Source organism: Calypte anna, chromosome 12, assembly GCF_003957555.1.
Source record: "Calypte anna isolate BGI_N300 chromosome 12, bCalAnn1_v1.p, whole genome shotgun sequence".
Lineage (NCBI taxonomy): Eukaryota > Metazoa > Chordata > Aves > Apodiformes > Trochilidae > Calypte > Calypte anna.
The window spans coordinates 19,042,785-19,059,233 of NC_044258.1; the positions used below are offsets into that span (position 1 = coordinate 19,042,785).

A 16,449-nucleotide genomic window follows, 5' to 3' on the forward strand; every position below is an offset into this window, starting at 1 on the left:
GACTCGATGATCTCTGAGTTCCCTTCCAACCCAGCCAATTCTATGATTCTATGATTCTATGATTCACCTCATTCCTCTGATTACCACCCTGGGCTACATAGTCAAGAGAGGCATTTTTATAACTCACTGAATCCCATCTGAATGAGGACTCATTTTACAGGAGATGCTACCTCCCTGGAAAGAGGGTCCCATAAAGATGACAACAGAAGACAGACTCCCCTAATGAGTTATTTTCCCTCATTTTGCTGTGTCTTGTGCTGACTCCTTGTTACAGACAGAGACACTCAAAAAATGAATTTTGTACAATTATGTACCAAACCCAACTCCAGATAAGAAAAACGATGAGAGGTGAGGTTGCTAAAAGACTTTGTCTGCTGAAAACCTGAGTCAAACACTGGAAGGGACTGTCTAGAGAAACTGTCTGTCTCTAGAGGTCTTTAAAAATAGGCTGAAAAAGTGTCTGTTAGGAAGAAAACAGCACGTTTGAACTTGTCATGGGCCATAGGAATGGATTTGATGACCATTGGTGTGTCTCCTTATCTACTTATTTATACCAGTGATTCACAAGTAAGCACAATGGGACGAAAATCTCTTCAGCACTGGGAAAAGCTGAGCTGCTTGGTAGAACTAAACTATAAACATGCTACAAAAGGTATCCTGGATGTGGCTTTTGACACTCAAGGGTGAAAAGTGGAGATGGAAAAGGCCAAGTGCATTTTTTCCCCACATGTAATCAAATTATTATTATTTATTTAAAAAAAAAAAAAAGTGGATCCCAGAAGAGATCTTGCACTACTACTTTTTGATATGCACATCAGTGGTTGCCATGGTTTTGATGAAGAAACAGACAGGTGATAGAGCTTCTAAAATTAGACTCAAAATGGTGCCATGACATAGTGTCATTAAACCAAAAACTGCTACCAGCAATTTATTACTTTCCAAAATCTATTCCAATTTCAGAGGAAAATATTACAGAGTTAATTTTCAATTGTCATGAAAACATTTTGCTACTGCTGCACTCCTCTTGCTCTCCCCCCCCTCTCCCCTGATTCCTCAGAAATCTTGTAACAAGTGAAATTTTGCTCTCAACAAAAAATATGCCTTGTTTACCATAGTAGAAAGCACTGGAAACCACCAGTTAGACTACATATATTTTCCATACTGCCCAATAATTATGGCTTTGTTTAAAACTCCTTTTTTGTAGAGAAATTGCATCATCTGCATTGTGTTAGCATCTCAAGAAAAGTGACAGAAAAGGGAAATGACCATTTTTTAGTGACTGAATCCTAAAAGAAGAGAATGTTTTGCACTGTTCCAATATTTTTTACTATTTAACATAATAAATAGGAAAATCTGAGGGTCTTTTTTTCCCAACACAAAACCTCAGGGCACTAACCCAAGCAAATCTTCATTATGATGTCTCAGCAGCCTTTGTGTGCTGGCCTCTTCCTTCTCAGAAAACATTTAACCCACAGGAAAGAAAAGAAAAAGAAAGCTGATAAATTCCCTTAGGCTGAGTGGTAAATATATAAATCTACATATTTGGAGATTAGACCAGTGAGGATCTTGTAAGCCTGAATCCAAACTCCGGTTAGTCATACTACAAAAGTTTGCTTTTCCAGTAAGTATTTCAGGACAGAATAAAGTTAAACAAAACTTTTTTAGCATTTTCTGTCTTTTTTTTTTTTTTTTTTTTTTTTTTTTTTTTTTTTTTTTTCTTCTTTTTTTTTTTTTTTTTTGTCCCCCTGGACTACCCAGACTGCGAGGGCAGAGATTTAGTCAGAAGGCAATTAAAAGAACATCAGAGTTTAAAAGACTTTCCCAGTGTATTGACAGGTAGCATCTATTGTGGCTGTGACAGTGCATGGAGGTGCTACCACTGCCTAATTCAATTCAGTCACCTCTGAGCAGACAATGTCTTCATAGGAGACCAATATACAGGAGATGAAGAGAAGGAAAGAAAAATTAAGTGTGTAAAGTTCAACTGAGGGGGAGAAAATTGATATATTGACATAAAATAGCTGAGGCTGTAGAGGTAGTAATCATTATTGCTCTGACCAAGGAGAACTCTTTCTCCCTATTGAACTCTGGATCAGGCAGTTGTTCAGCTGATGGAAAAATGGAACAATTGTTGAAAACAAGAGTCTGCAGCAAGGTAAATAAAATAAGCTTCAGGCAAGCAGCATACAACACTATGGAATAAAGATTTTTAAGGGGCAGCTGATATTTATAATATTAAATACATGTGTTTCAAGCAATCATTTCCCAAAGTACTCTGACAGAGGTAATGAGTCTTCTCATTAGGATGAGAACCAGATCAAAAAGCAGTAATTTTTAACAGTCATGTTTTGCAATTGGATTATTTAAAGAGATGAGAATGGCAACACTTCCACATCCCACTGAAAGATGAGAAAGCAGAGGAGATTGAGTCATGTTAGAAACAGTAAAAAATAATTAATAGCCCTAAAAATCACCTGTGGGAGATAGGCACCTATGTTTATACAGGAGACTTTCCCAAACCATCACATGATTTCCTACTCCTACTTTCAAAGCAGGGTTAAAGTTTGAGTCAATTACAAGAGATCCCTTTCCTGCAGCCACCTTTAGGACAGAACAGGCTCATTAAAAAGACAACATACTTCTATGATCATTTAAACACACACTCTGTGGGAGCCTGATGATGTGTAATTATCACTTGTATATACAGAAAAGCACACCTGCTTTTTATTTCTATAAAAAAAGTAAACAACACAAAATGGGTTTTATTTTCCCTCCTCATGCAGATTAAGATGCTAGTACATTACAAAAAGTGCTGCTAGGAAAAGGCATGGGATAATACACTAGCTTTGCTATTAGGAATTGTAAATACAAACTCACAGGGCTAGAGCAGTGCTTTCTGAATGTGTATTTCATGACCAGACCAAGTTGGACAAGTTACTTTGTCACACAGTGTGGCAATTCACCTCTTGAGACCACATTCCTGAAGACATGAACGTGTCCTTGAGTTACAAAAGCACTGCAAAAGTTGAGCTCCAGGTAGGTATAAATCTCACAGCTAATAACTGGGTCTTGTTTTCTCCTTCTCTCTCAAGATCTTGAAAACTTTGAAACAAAACCAAGAAGCACAGTGTCAGTCAGAGAAGGACAAGGAGTGGTTCTGCTCTGTGGTCCTCCACCACATCACGGAGGTATGATGGACGCTCCTACCTTGTGTGCAGCCTCAACACCAACAGCTACACCCCAGGAGACAGAGTCTGGGCCATTCCCTGCTTGAGCACTGCTGGAATTTGTGTGTGCATGGCTTTAAGTCTACAGCAAATCTGGGTTTCACACTTCTAAGGGGCCTGGTTTTATTATTCTGTGGCTCCTTGAGGGACCAGAACATGTCACTGCTCTTGGATGGGACATAAGCAACAAAAGGATGAAGGTCTAAAGGTCTGTCTCCTGGCAGGACTGGTTATCTCAGCTCCTTCCCTCACATGGGATGGCAGAAGGGCAACCAAGAACAACTCTTTCTGTTTAACCCCCCCCTCAGGTTTGAGTGAATTAATTCTTTTGCCTTTTAGTGCTGGCTACCTCAGTGCTATAAATTGAATCTGAATTTTATACATTAGATTTGAAATGAAAATTTTTCTTTTGGCCTTGAATACCTGATTCTATCCTTACTGATAACAATAAAAATCACTGAAAAATTTAGATGGAAGGGAGCAGTAATGTCTCTAATCAAAGGAGGTCTGGCTGGATCAGCTTCCCAATAATTTGCAATGCTTCAATTTTAAAAAATAAAGAGTGTTCTGGGGAACTGATTGCTAAGGAAGTGATTTGGGGGTGCCCTGCACCTGTTGCCATTGCCTACTACTGCTTGCTAAGCAAAAGGCTGGTTTTGAGGTGTTCCTTTCTGAATAAGATAGAGTCCAGGTGACAAGCAATGAACCAGTAATGCATTTAGCAGAACCTTTGAGACTTTTCATCTAAGCAAACCCTAAACATGGAGGACAATTTTCTTTTTTCTCCATTTTGTAGGCACATTTCCACCTCCACCACGAGGATTTACAGAATACAAAAGCCTGAACATTTATGTGCACTAGTGCTGTCATTTTCTCTTGACACTTTTTTGTACCCACCAGAAGGTCTTAATTTTTTCTCCCCAGCATTGACTCCTGCAAGTTTTGAGCCCCATGCATTCCCAAATCTCCTCCAGAGATGTTAGAACCCTGATCAAAACTGTTTCAGAGCTTGTAGTCTGGATTGAGGACTATGGTTTGCTAACAGAACAAGTTTAAGATGACTAGAAATCTTACCCTGGAAAGGAAAATGTGTATTAAAAAGGGGAAATAATAGTATAGTTATCAAATCACCTTGTTCTACTCAAAGAATCAGCAGTTTTCAGATGGGTCATGTCCTGCTTTAAGCAGGAGTGACCAAGACATTGACAGCCACAGCTTTCTGTCTGCTAAGGCAAACATCCTGCTCTCAGCAATGTTTCTTCAATTCTCCTGAAGGAAACAGAGTTACAAGACAAATTCCCAGGAGAAGGTAAATAGTGATCTATAAAAAGGATGCAGTATATCAGAGATGCAGAGAAACCCATCAATCAATTTAAAGCCTGCAAGTCCTGAACAGAAAGCAAATGTCAGTTTACTTGGTGTTTACAGCCATAAGAAAGTATATAATCAAGGAAATGAAGTGAAACCTGCTCCTTAAGGGCAGAAAAGGCTTGAAAGAGTTCTTGAAATGTACCAGTAGGACAGGAAGACAGCACATCCATCCTTGAGTCAGAAAGCTATATATTTTCCTCTTGCTATAGGGTAAAATTTGACAAATAGGAACGCGTAGAAGAAAAAAATCAGAACAAATAAATAGTTAACAAGTGAGTTGACTCCAGATTAATTGAACTGACAAAATGGTATCCATGAACAAAGCATTTGCCACAGTATATCTTAAGCTGGAGATGTGAGCTGTTGGCCAATAGGCCCCCAAAAATACATTATGTGAAATAAGAAGCCTCAAGAGAACAGCAACTGAGATCTTTTGTCATCCATAAATACTGTATTTGTGATCCACAAATTATATGCCATGGGGATGAAGTACACAGTATGAACTATAATAAGTTGTGTACTACCTCAAGATGCTTAGGAAGTTGTTTTTCTGCAAAAAGGTTGTATATTTAGCTCTTTTTTTTTTAATTGAAACCCCTGCCTCCAACTCAGTACTTACAAGAGAAGAGATTAGAGCTCCCATTGTTTGTGTTCTGTACAGCTCTTTGAATGTCCCACAACTAGTCAGATATGAAGGACTTGTAGAAGATATACCAGCAGGAAAAGAGTTGCTTTTTACTATGATATTAACAGGTAAAAGTATACACTAGAAAGCCAAACTTCTCTTGGAATTTTCTGTGCATCTTAGTAGATACCACCTAAACCAGACCTTTTATCAGAATGCACATTTGCAGGGAAACTGAGGCTCACTGGGTAGAAAACACTGATTCTGCTTTTACCCATTCACTACGGGGAGTGAAGAGGAAGACGCTCTGCTGGTTACTGGTTTGGTTTTCTTTGACTTGAAGGAAAACTGAAAACCTCTGTACATCAGTTATTTGAAGCAGCAATCATTAATATAATTATTTTTGGGAAGGATGGACTAGCTAAAGCCTCCTACCTGCCTGCTAACCTAGAAAGCCTACACCTGCTTTGTCCAGCCACAGAAGAGAGAGAACAGCCTAAGAAAGCAAACACTTCTTATTATTTGTTCTCCCCACATAAGATGGAGAAGCAGGAATAGGTAGATAGCACTATTCCTCAATAAATATTTCTTCTTCTCATGTTATCTAAAGAAATGGTTCAGTTCTCTTTCTACTTCTCACTACAGGGACCAACACATTGTCAGGCTTATCTAGCCCTATACTACAAAACCTCTGAAGTTAAATTTGCTGCTAGCTTCACAGGACAGCAAGTTCCACAGCTATCATTTGATTACTCAGCTCTTTGGTACATGTTGTAAACATTTTTCCACAAATGTATTTAAAACACTTAAAGCTGCAGTGAAATTCAACTTAGTTTTCTGAAAGGAGCAGCTATGCTACTGTTTGTTTTGTACACGTGCTCCTTAACTGAAAGCATACAGATAACCCAGCTTTGTTTGTACACAAAGAAATAAAAATTAACTCACTCTAATAGATTAAAGAGATCATCTTAGGCAGCCAAGTGATAAGAAATAAGAAAAAAGTTCAGAATGCTGCTCCAGCAGCTCTCACCTCAGCTTTCCACCTTAAACTAGCTCTCAGATAAGAGCTTAGAGTCACTTTCGAGGTTATACAGAACACTTTTAACACTAAAAGAGAATATGTTCTCTATTGCTCTGAGCACTTTCAGCAAAAGCAAACACAAAAAAACCCAAACCACACATTTTAAAGACACAGCTTATATTTTATATCAAGCAAGGTATTAAAAGCTCACAACTACTATTAAAGAAAAAAACCTTAGTCCATAATTTGCTAGCCCAAGTTCCCTGAGCCAGTCATGTCCCCAGCTACCCCCTCCTTGCCTATTTATGCACCAGCAGCTCTCCAGCCTCAGCTATTGTTATTTATGAGTCTCATTAACAAACCTTATAAAATTCAGGATGTGCCTTCCCTCTGCTTGTTAGTGAGGCTTGGGAGCAGGGGTGGGAAGGTAAGCTGTATTTCCTTCTCTGTGAAATGGCTCTTCTCTAGTGCAGATACGTTAGGTCAGCTCTTTTCTCCCTCTGCAACCAATATGCAGTGTTATTATTTTTTTATTTAATGTAAATATAGTGTTTTATGTAGAGATAGGAAGCAGGGAAAAGGAAGGAAGTTTGAAGAAGCTTTGATTTCTCTAGCTGCATATATGAGATTGACCTGCCTATGATTAAGAAGCTGCTGCCTAAATGGTAATACTTGACATAAGACTGTGGGGTGGACTGTTATTCGTTTATTTTCTTAGAAGTGAAGTCTGATATAAAGCTTGTTTCCTTCCAGCTGGCTCCCTGCAGAGCTTTAAGGAAGTTCCTAATCTTGTTAGAAGCAGCAGGGTCTTTCGTGCATTTGCATTTACTTGTGCACGAGAGCTGCCAGGGTTTGAAGCTGGGATGCTGAGTCTATAGACTTTCCTCTGTCCTGACATTGCTGTACTGAGGCTGTTAAAAGAAGAAACAAAAATAAGACACCAATGATGAAGTAGAAGTCCTGTGAATCTGCACGTGGGGAATATGCCAAATCCTCAGGCAACATAAGAGGAGAGAAGGAGGTGCACGTGAAAGCAGCAGATAGGAAAAGGGGAATGTGGAGAGGAGGGGATGAGACTGCCTTATTCAAAAGGGTATTTGACTTCTGCCTTAGGGTGTTTCTGCATTTTATATTAAAGAGCTACCTGATAAAATGCATCATCTCCAAGTGATGGTGTGAAGTGTATCTCCCTTTATAAAGCCAGCTGCCTTAGTTTCTCTCCCTCTTTCTCAATGCTTTAACCCTTTCCTGCCAGCTCTGGCAGAAGGAGCAGAAGTCCCTTCCCTGGGAGCAGCCTGTAGCTGTTTTCCTGCAGCATGAGTGGTATTGATTGGAATCTGGTTGGGCTGAGGGAAGCACTGAAATGTTTTATTCCCTAGCCTAGAACATCAGGAGTGATTGTCAGCTTGTTCTTTCCCAGCTGTTCTCTGAAAGAGCATGGTCACAGCTGACTGTCACAGGCAATGCTCTCCTGCCTGCCCAAGTTTAGGACTTGCCTGGCTGGAAGGTGAGAGGGAGCTAACCTACTCTGGGGAGCCCCAGGGATGAGGAGGAAGAGTGACACCATGCACTTGCCTGCACTAGAATATAAAAAAAAACCAGACAAACAGGACAGCCAATGACTGGCTCTCTTGTTCTGATGAATTAATCCAGACTGCCCTCATGAAGAATGCCTGTGTATCATAACACTGGTTCTTTACAGCCCCTAACTTGCAGGTTGGAGAACTTCTGAAAAATGAGTGATTTTGGTCTGTTTGTCCAGTCATTCAACTTGGTGTCTGTGCCAGAACCCCCAGTCTGTATATAGACTATGTCTCTGGAAGACACCCCAGGTCACACCTACATCACTTCTAGTTAGCTATAGTCTGATCCTATCTGTGGAAAACCATCCCCCCCCTCCAGCTTTTCTTCTGTAAGGAGTTGCTTTAACCAAGTGCCTCAAAGTTCATGGGCATGCAAACATGAAAAGATGTTGCTTTTATCTAGTGTGTATGCACATGTCCATGTATGTTGGTCTAAACTGTTTTGGGATTTGTTTCATCTTTTTGCTGTACCTCACAAAAGAAGTTTAGCATTAAGCTGTAGTAAAGCAGAGCATATTGCAGGATTTAGCCAAGTATAGAAAGTGTCATTGATTGCTCCCTGGAGATACATCATTTTTAATGAGAGTCCTAAAATGTTAGAAGATTATAACTTAAAACTCCACAAAACTACTGGAGTTTGCAGACTTATTACCATAGTGTACCCACGTTGTAACTGAGGAGAGGGGAAGAAACATAAATAATCTTTTTCAAATGGGATTGTTGATGGGGGGAATGTGTAAAAATGAAGCTGTTGGCAGAACACAGTTAGCTTATGAATTATACATTTAATTAAGGAAAGCTAAACTGGTAGATTTTAAAACTGCTGATTTACAGTGTCTTTTTAAAGACAGAATTTTAGTCCTGCTGCTGGGTGTTGGCAGTGCTGTAGAGCAGCCACAGTGTGGGGTTGGCAGTAGATGTGGGATGTCCCCTGCTGAGCACACTGGGTTACAAGCACTGAACCTGCTCCCTGTGGTACATGGCCTGGCCAAAAGCCCTTCCAAAAAGCAAGGTCCTTGGGTGGCAAGCCTAGATAGAGATCTGCCCAATGCTAGTCAATTAAATTAGTTTGGAGTTGCCTATAGACTGACATCACTGAGGTATGCACTGTGAATTGATGTATGGCTAAAGATGGCAGAAAAGACTTCAGAAGTTGGAACAGGGCAAAAAGCACACAGCAAGTGTATCTATGGAAGATAAGAATGATCCTATGTGCAATAGGAACAAAAATTAAATATCTGAAATACTGATATGCTGCTGAGCTCCCCCTTCATAAGAGGCTCATGCTAAAGCTCCATGTTACCAGCTTCATTTTTCCATATTCAGAGTGAAGGAAGGAGCTGTCAACTCTGAGGAGCAATTTGCCTTCTGAACATCCAGAGAACAAATGTTATAAATAGAAATTATTAACTAAAACAGTTCTCTCATGGCATTGCAGCACTGCCATGCCTGCTTAAAAATAGGCTAAGCAAGAAAGCAAAAGTAGCAGGAGACAAAAACTTCTGTGACCTTCTGACTTGGTTTGAAGTGAGTTTAAAGCTAAAGCAATGCTGATCTTGCCTTTGCTAATTTGTGACTGGCCCTGTAACAGGCTCATTCTTTCACCTGGCAATATTGCACTCATGGGAAGCAGATTATCCTGGAAAGGATGCATCATGTGTGTATTTGTTGTTTTCTAGGCTTGTCCTATACGTGGATCTTCAACAATAACACCTTACATGTCCAGGATGACAAACGCCGCTTTGTTTCACAAGAAACAGGGAACCTGTACATTGCCAAGGTGGAGCCATCAGACGTGGGCAGCTACACCTGCCTTGTCACCAACCCTGCAGCAGAACAAAGTGTGCAGGGGCCACCCACTCCTCTCACCCTCCGTGCTGATGGTAAGGTATCTGGGCATGCTTGGATGAAGAATGCAGCACAATTCTATCTGGTTCATCCAGATAGAATCCTGGGTCCTGGCCTGGATCAGGAACAGCGTGGCCAGCAGGTCCAGGGAAGGGATTCTGCCCCTGTACTCAGCCCTGGTGAGGCCACAGCTTGAGTCCTGTGTCCAGTTCTGGGCCCCTCAGCTCAGGAAGGAGATTGAGGTGCTGGAGCAGGTCCAAAGGAGGCAACTGGGCTGGTGAAGGGATTCGAGCACAGATCCTATGAGGAGAGGCTGAGGGAGCTGGGGATGTTGAGGCTGGAGAAGAGGAGGCTCAGGGGAGACCTCATCACTCTCTACAACTCCCTGAAAGGAGGTTGGAGCCAGGGGGGGTTGGGCTCTTTTCCCAGGCAACTCTCAGCAAGACAAGAGGGCAGGGTCTCAAGCTGTGCCAGGGGAGGTTTAGGTTGGATATTAGAAAGAATTTCTTTATGGAGAGGGTGATCAGGCATTGGAATGGGCTGCCCAGGGAAGTAGTGGATTCTCCATCCCTGGAGATACTTAAAAAGAGACTGGATGTGGCACTCAGTGCCATGGGCTGGGAACTGCAGCAGTAGTGGATCAAGGGTTGGACTTGATGATCTCTAAGGTCCCTTCCAACCCAGCCAATTCTATGATTCTATGATCCACAGTTACTGGAAATTGATGCCAGCATGCATCCTCAGGGGGGAAAAAGCACCCAGTAAAACTTTATGCTGTGGGGTGTGATCTCACAGCTTCTGCTGGTTTGAAATGAGAGTTGAACTGTCAAGACAGGGATGGTAAGGCACACATGCAAAGCAAGCAGTGCTCAGAATCACTGAAAAACAGCAGGAGAATGTCAAATGGTGCCTTAATTTTTTTCATTTTGTGGAGGTTTGCATCTGGCAGAGCTTTCTAAATTTATAATCCAGGTATAGATCAAATTTCAGATCTAGAAAGCTGTTTCAAAAGGAGTCATTGAGGCAAGAAACTCACTCACACATATAACAAATACTGTTCTGACAACACTTCTAATTAAATGTTCAGAGTGAGAAATATACTCCGGAAATCTTTACACAGAGGTTGTTTGGTTTGATCATCTAAATTTCACTACACTTGTACTGTTTGCAAAGGCAGTGGTGACAATCAGTAACAAAAGTTTGTAGAAAGTTTCATTTCAAGGATAAATAAAATTCAACTGCACTATAGAATAATACTTCCTCTGCTTTGTAACATAATCAGATGACCCAAAACAAAGGTATAGTTCTGCAGCTCAGAAGTCAATAATTAGATATAAACTGGGCTGAATGCCTAGGAGTTTTTACATTTTCTTCCCTTTATTCACTTTGCTTGATTCCTTTTCTCAGACCCATTCTATCTGCCTCTTTTTATCTTCTCCCATTCACTTTGGGATTGGGGTCCAAAACAGGCACCCCTAAGGCAATGGTGCAAATTGTGTAATATCAACCATATCCCTTTTAAATCTAAAATAGGGATTAGTTCCTTTTCTGCATGGAATCTGGGCAAAGACACTGTGCAGAAAAATATCTGATTCTTATTCATCAGTACTGTTTCAATGAGTTACACTGGAAGATGTGTGAACATTTAAGAAGTTCAGCTAATAGTTCAGCTTGCTGAAGCAATCCCAAACCTGCTGCAAAATTAAGTGCCCTAAATTGATAATGGATTATCTGTGGTTTCAGATGTTCAGCCAGAGTTTCAAACATGATGACTGCATCTAATTCCATCAGCCCTTCTCGAGCCTGAAGCTCACATTTTCAAGTTTTATGTAATATTTTTAGAGAAGTTTTTTAGTGTTTTACAAATATTTTGGACACAGAGTCCTGTAATTCTCTCTTGCACCCAGAATCTATTCAGTATCCTGTGAAATTACCAATTTCAAGGCATTGACAGGAGGTATGAACCCTAAATTATCTGAAAACTTCAATGCACAACATACTTCCACATGCAGAACTTGTCTAAGGCCACACTCTGCAGCTCCTGAATGCACAGGTTGTGAAGATTTCACATAAGCTTTCAGCGCAGCCTTGAATTTCACCCAGGAGGCTGAGTCTGCTGCACAGACCTCATGTGTTGGTTGCCATGGGTGGAACAGAAGGCTTTAACATTATTAATGCCACCTTTTTACACTGAAATTCTGTTGTACTAGACAGGTCTGAGGCTCAACTGGAGTGCTAGCTGTTTTGATGTTCAACAGGTGTGATGGGGGAGTATGAACCAAAGATTGAAGTACGTTTTCCAGAAACAACATATGCAGAGAAAGGCTCATCTGTTAGACTGGAATGCTTTGCCCTTGGAAAGTAAGATTTTTTTTGTCTTTTATTAAAGTGTGGGTCCTAACACTGCCCTACAGTGTGAGTTGATGGTTCTTTCTAATTCGCACAGAAGGTTGGGGTTGTTTTTTTTTTGGCCAGAATGTAAATTTGTAAAACTTCCTGGTTTTAACATCATCTTGGTTTGATTGCTTCTGTGCAACGTGTTCCCAAGGAAATCAGAAAGAAAATTATGCTGTAACTGAAACTCACTTGGTTGCAGCTTGAAGCAGGGAAGGGAAAGGATGGGGCAGGGGGAGGGAAAACCAGAGCAAAGACTTTATTCCATGAGAGTAGTTTTAACTCTAAGGTAAGTCCTGACTTCAGGTTACAACATTCAGTGTAACTCCATGTTTGCATCTGATCAGCACCTAAAAGTAATGTTTTTTTCAAAGCATCATTGTTAAGAAGGAAACCTGGGGAAACAGGCTGTACTTCAAGGGCACATAGGCTGTCTACAGTGGATCCAATAGACTGACATGGGTCTTGGCACCTTCTTCCCCAAAGTGCTGCTGAGGAGGCCTGGGAAGCCCTAGCAGCAGCCTGTCCTGCTAAAATCAGTAAGGCTTGGGGTAGCCTTTATTTTTCCTCATCTGAGTCCACTGTTTTATTTGTTTACAGAAGTAGGAGTGCACTCAAACAGCAAGAGATGCTCTGTATTCAAAGAGCAGATGGTTAACTGAATAAGTGTAACCAGCCTACTCAATCTAGTCTTTCCAATGAGCATTTATTTTCCCTGGAAAAGCTAAAATAACCTTCGATTGTTGACCTCTATTTAGTTTAAGTTCACTTTGACAATCTGTTTTAAGGCTGTAAGCTTTTAAAGTGTTTAGAGCTTTCCCAGAGGTTAAAAGCCTGACTTGCAGACAGCAGAAATTAATCAAATGTTCCTCTGGAAGCTACAGTGGGAAGTAGAAAAAAATAAAAGAAATAAAAAGTTAATAAGACAGGAAATGCCCTCCTTTTCAGATGAGATTTTTATATAAACTAATCTTAGGGCTAATTTTTATTTAAGAATGAAAAATATTTCTACAGAGCAGTATTCAAAGGCATATGCTTTTTTTTTTTTATTGCCCCAAAACGAGAAGCAGACTGAAACACCCCTGCTTAAAGCTGATTTTCCTTTCTAAATACTGTCAAGCTACTTCTCTTTAAATACCTCCTTAATTGTGTGTGAGTCAGTGCAGTCTTTACATTTCAAGTTGTCATTTCATATTTCCATCTGTTGCATGGAGAGCATTTGACAATGATGTATTGACTGCAGAAAAGCATTTAAAAAACAGAGTAAATGATCTGCACAAACCAGTGCTCTCTTACTGAAGGGGTAAAGAGGGGTTATGCTAATGTGCCACAGAGGTTTCACCATTCTAAGAACATCTTGAGGACAGGAAGAGGTAGATGGAAAGGACAGAGTGATCATGAAATACTTCAGCAAGCACAGTACTGCTTATGTTGTGCTTAGAAAATGGAATGGCTGCTTAATACAGGTTTTCTTCTACAGGACTGCAGCTGTAACCAGTGCTGCCATACTTGCCTGGTTTTATTCTGTGTAAATATGAGTGATCTGGGGGCAGAAATCAATTTTTCAGTTTTTTCATATCATACTGTTAATGTGCATCTAGTCTCGTGTATGTGAGAGGTGCTGTTTGTGAGTAAAGGCTCCTTAGTGGCATCGCTGAAGAATTTCTTGTCTCTAGATTTTCTTTTTGATGGATTGAGACTCATACAGAACTGAACTGTTTTCAGTCTGCTTTTTTCTTTCTGAACAGAGCCTTGAACCACACTTTCACTAATGTGTCCATCAGTGAAAAAGCTTTCTTTCAGAGCTGGTGTTTATAGGTGAATAAAGCAAGAGAAACAGATTGCAGGTGAAATACTCTTAACTTGCTAGAGAAGGCCAGATTTCTAAAGGTATGTAAGTGATTAGTGGTATTGTTAAAAGCTCAGAGTTTCCTACCTCCAGCTGTTTACAATTGTAGTTAGGTACACATAAATGCAGCAGTGTGACCATCTGCACCTTTAGATGCCTAAATTCCACTAAAACTCTAGCCTCTACTATTTTCTGTTTATGTTAAAATCAATTCTGTTCAACGTTTGTTGAGCTATGCCTCTGATCTACTGCAGGCACTAACAGTTATTATCTCTCTTGGATTTCAGAACTGCTTTCCCATTATCCATAATTTTCTATATTCATACTGTTAGTCCACTGGTTCAGACAATGCTGTCAGCTGCTCCCACCTCTGTGCTATGAATAACAGAAATCTTTCCCATCGAAGGCAGATTACAGGCAACCTGCTGGGGTTTTGGTTTCCAAAAGTCTTAAAATGAAAGTACTTTCATGGTATTTAGAGAAATAGCATCTCTTCTCTACACAGAACAGCAAATCATACCTATTGGAGCTTGCTCAAAAAGCACTTCCACATTTAAAAGGCTGAGTACAAGAGGCCAGACATGGGGCTGAGTTTTTCTAAGATGCTTTTTTACCTGGGGGAACTCAAAGCCACCTAAGCAGTGCTCCGCCCAGGCTCTGGGACACCCCAAGGCAGGTTTATTCTGTGTAGCTCTAAGTTCTGTTTTTGCATTTCACATGAAAATACCCTGACTGACTCACAAATGGTCTTCTAATCCAGACATAAATTCCTGTTTATTTTGAGGAAAATATAAGGGGGTTAAAGAGTCACTGTTTATGCCTGGGAGGACACAAAGGCATCAGCCAGGTCTTGACTCTGAATGCCATTCTGTTCAGACGATGAACAGAAGATAAGACCTTGAAAAGTAAAGGAAGTTTAAAGGAAATACAGTTGGGTAACAAGGGATATAAATAGCAGGCAGTTATCTGATGGTTGGCATGGGGAATCTAAACAGGCAAAAATACACACCTTACACTTAATTCTTTAGGAGAGAGAAAACAGATATGAAAAAGTAGCTTGACTCTTTCAAATACTGCAGCCTGTGGCAATTTAATAGAAGAGATGAGGCTCTGTATTCTGCACTAATATTCATTGTGCTGACAGTATTAATACTATGCCAGTATTAAAAGCCATGTTTTGGGTCAAGCTGTATTAATCATGCCATATATCTAAATTATTGCTCACTGTCTGTGAGGGGATCGAGTACCATGGTAAGAGTTATGTTCAATGGAGCTATTGTGCTTCTTTCTCTAGATTTCTTCTAAAATAACTTTTTTGTTCCTCAAATAAGAATAATTTCTGGAATAAAAATAAGCACAGTAGTGTCCATGTCTGCACACATTTATTAAACATTTTTTTAAAAATAACCTGGTCAGAATGGCTGCAGATGGGCTATTGCCAGCTGAGGTTGCACAAAGCATGTGTGAGTAACAGAAACCAGAGTTTCTCTCAACCCAAAATGGGAGGATCTAGCATATTCCTGCAAATTTATTCAGGGAAGGGTTTTTCTAGAGGCTGTTAGTATAAGCAGATAATCACACAGCTACAAGGGGGTCCTAAATAACCATCATTGCTAAACTTCCATAAAAAATGCCAGGCTTCACTTCATTATTTGGCTATTCTGGTGTATTCCCAAGGAGTTTATGTAGGAGGCTGTAAAAGGATGAATTATGGGATTTTAAAAATCATATGTATATGAATGACTGCTGCCACCACAAGTGAAGTTTGCTATTTTCAGCCCACATTCTGGAGAGAGCTGATGCCTTAAGATTTGTACTTTAAGGGATGAGCAGGCAGCTCTGGAAGATCCTCTCCTACATTAGTTGAGTGGCTTGTGACCACAGGAGAATGAGAGACAACACCAGGTTTCACAAGCTTTGCTGTTTCCCAAGTACTACATCAGGATGATTAGAAACCTGAGTGCTTTAATTATAATACCCCTTGGATCCTCATTCTTCCTTGTGTCAGCAGTTGATGCAGACACCATAGCAGCTTGCAAGCCTCAGCTTTGTCTCATTTGTTTAACTAGGCATGGTCTTCATTACCAAAGCTTTAGATTTAATGTTATTGTGAAGTGCCCTCAGATGCATAGGAGAAAAGATGAGGCACAGATGCAATGCATCATCTGGTTGCTGAGGCTTTGCTGCAGAAAGGTGGAACCTTCATCTCAGTGTGGGCTGTGATGCTGCAGACAAATTAATTCCATGTTCAGGGTGACAAGACTTGTCGCCAACCCAAAAATATTTTCCATTGCCTTTTCTTTCTGAGTTAACTTATGGTTTTGTGATTCTGCTGTCTGTATGGTAGAATATAAATTAAATTAGAACTCCTAGATTCTCTGAAGGTTTCAAATAAACTGCAGATTTATGATCAGAGACACTCATATTTATGCACTGTTTTCTTATTTACTCAGGTGAAAGCAAGACTTTGTGAAGCTTAATAAATTTGAAAGTGTGCTCATTGTTTCTTTATATATTCCAAAACTTTGTAG

At 40.2% G+C, this 16,449-nt stretch overlaps 1 protein-coding gene across 1 annotated transcript in view; it reads left to right on the plus strand.

Annotated features, from left to right (window-relative positions):
* LOC103535325 (contactin-6) overlaps positions 1-16,449 on the plus strand; it is a 101,918-nt gene that overhangs the window by 39,615 nt on the left and 45,854 nt on the right. The window contains exons 4-6 of the mRNA XM_008501372.2: positions 3,093-3,188; positions 9,507-9,710; positions 11,934-12,036. Of these exons, the coding sequence (XP_008499594.2) occupies positions 3,093-3,188; positions 9,507-9,710; positions 11,934-12,036 (403 nt within the window). The remainder of the gene's footprint in view (positions 1-3,092; positions 3,189-9,506; positions 9,711-11,933; positions 12,037-16,449) is intronic.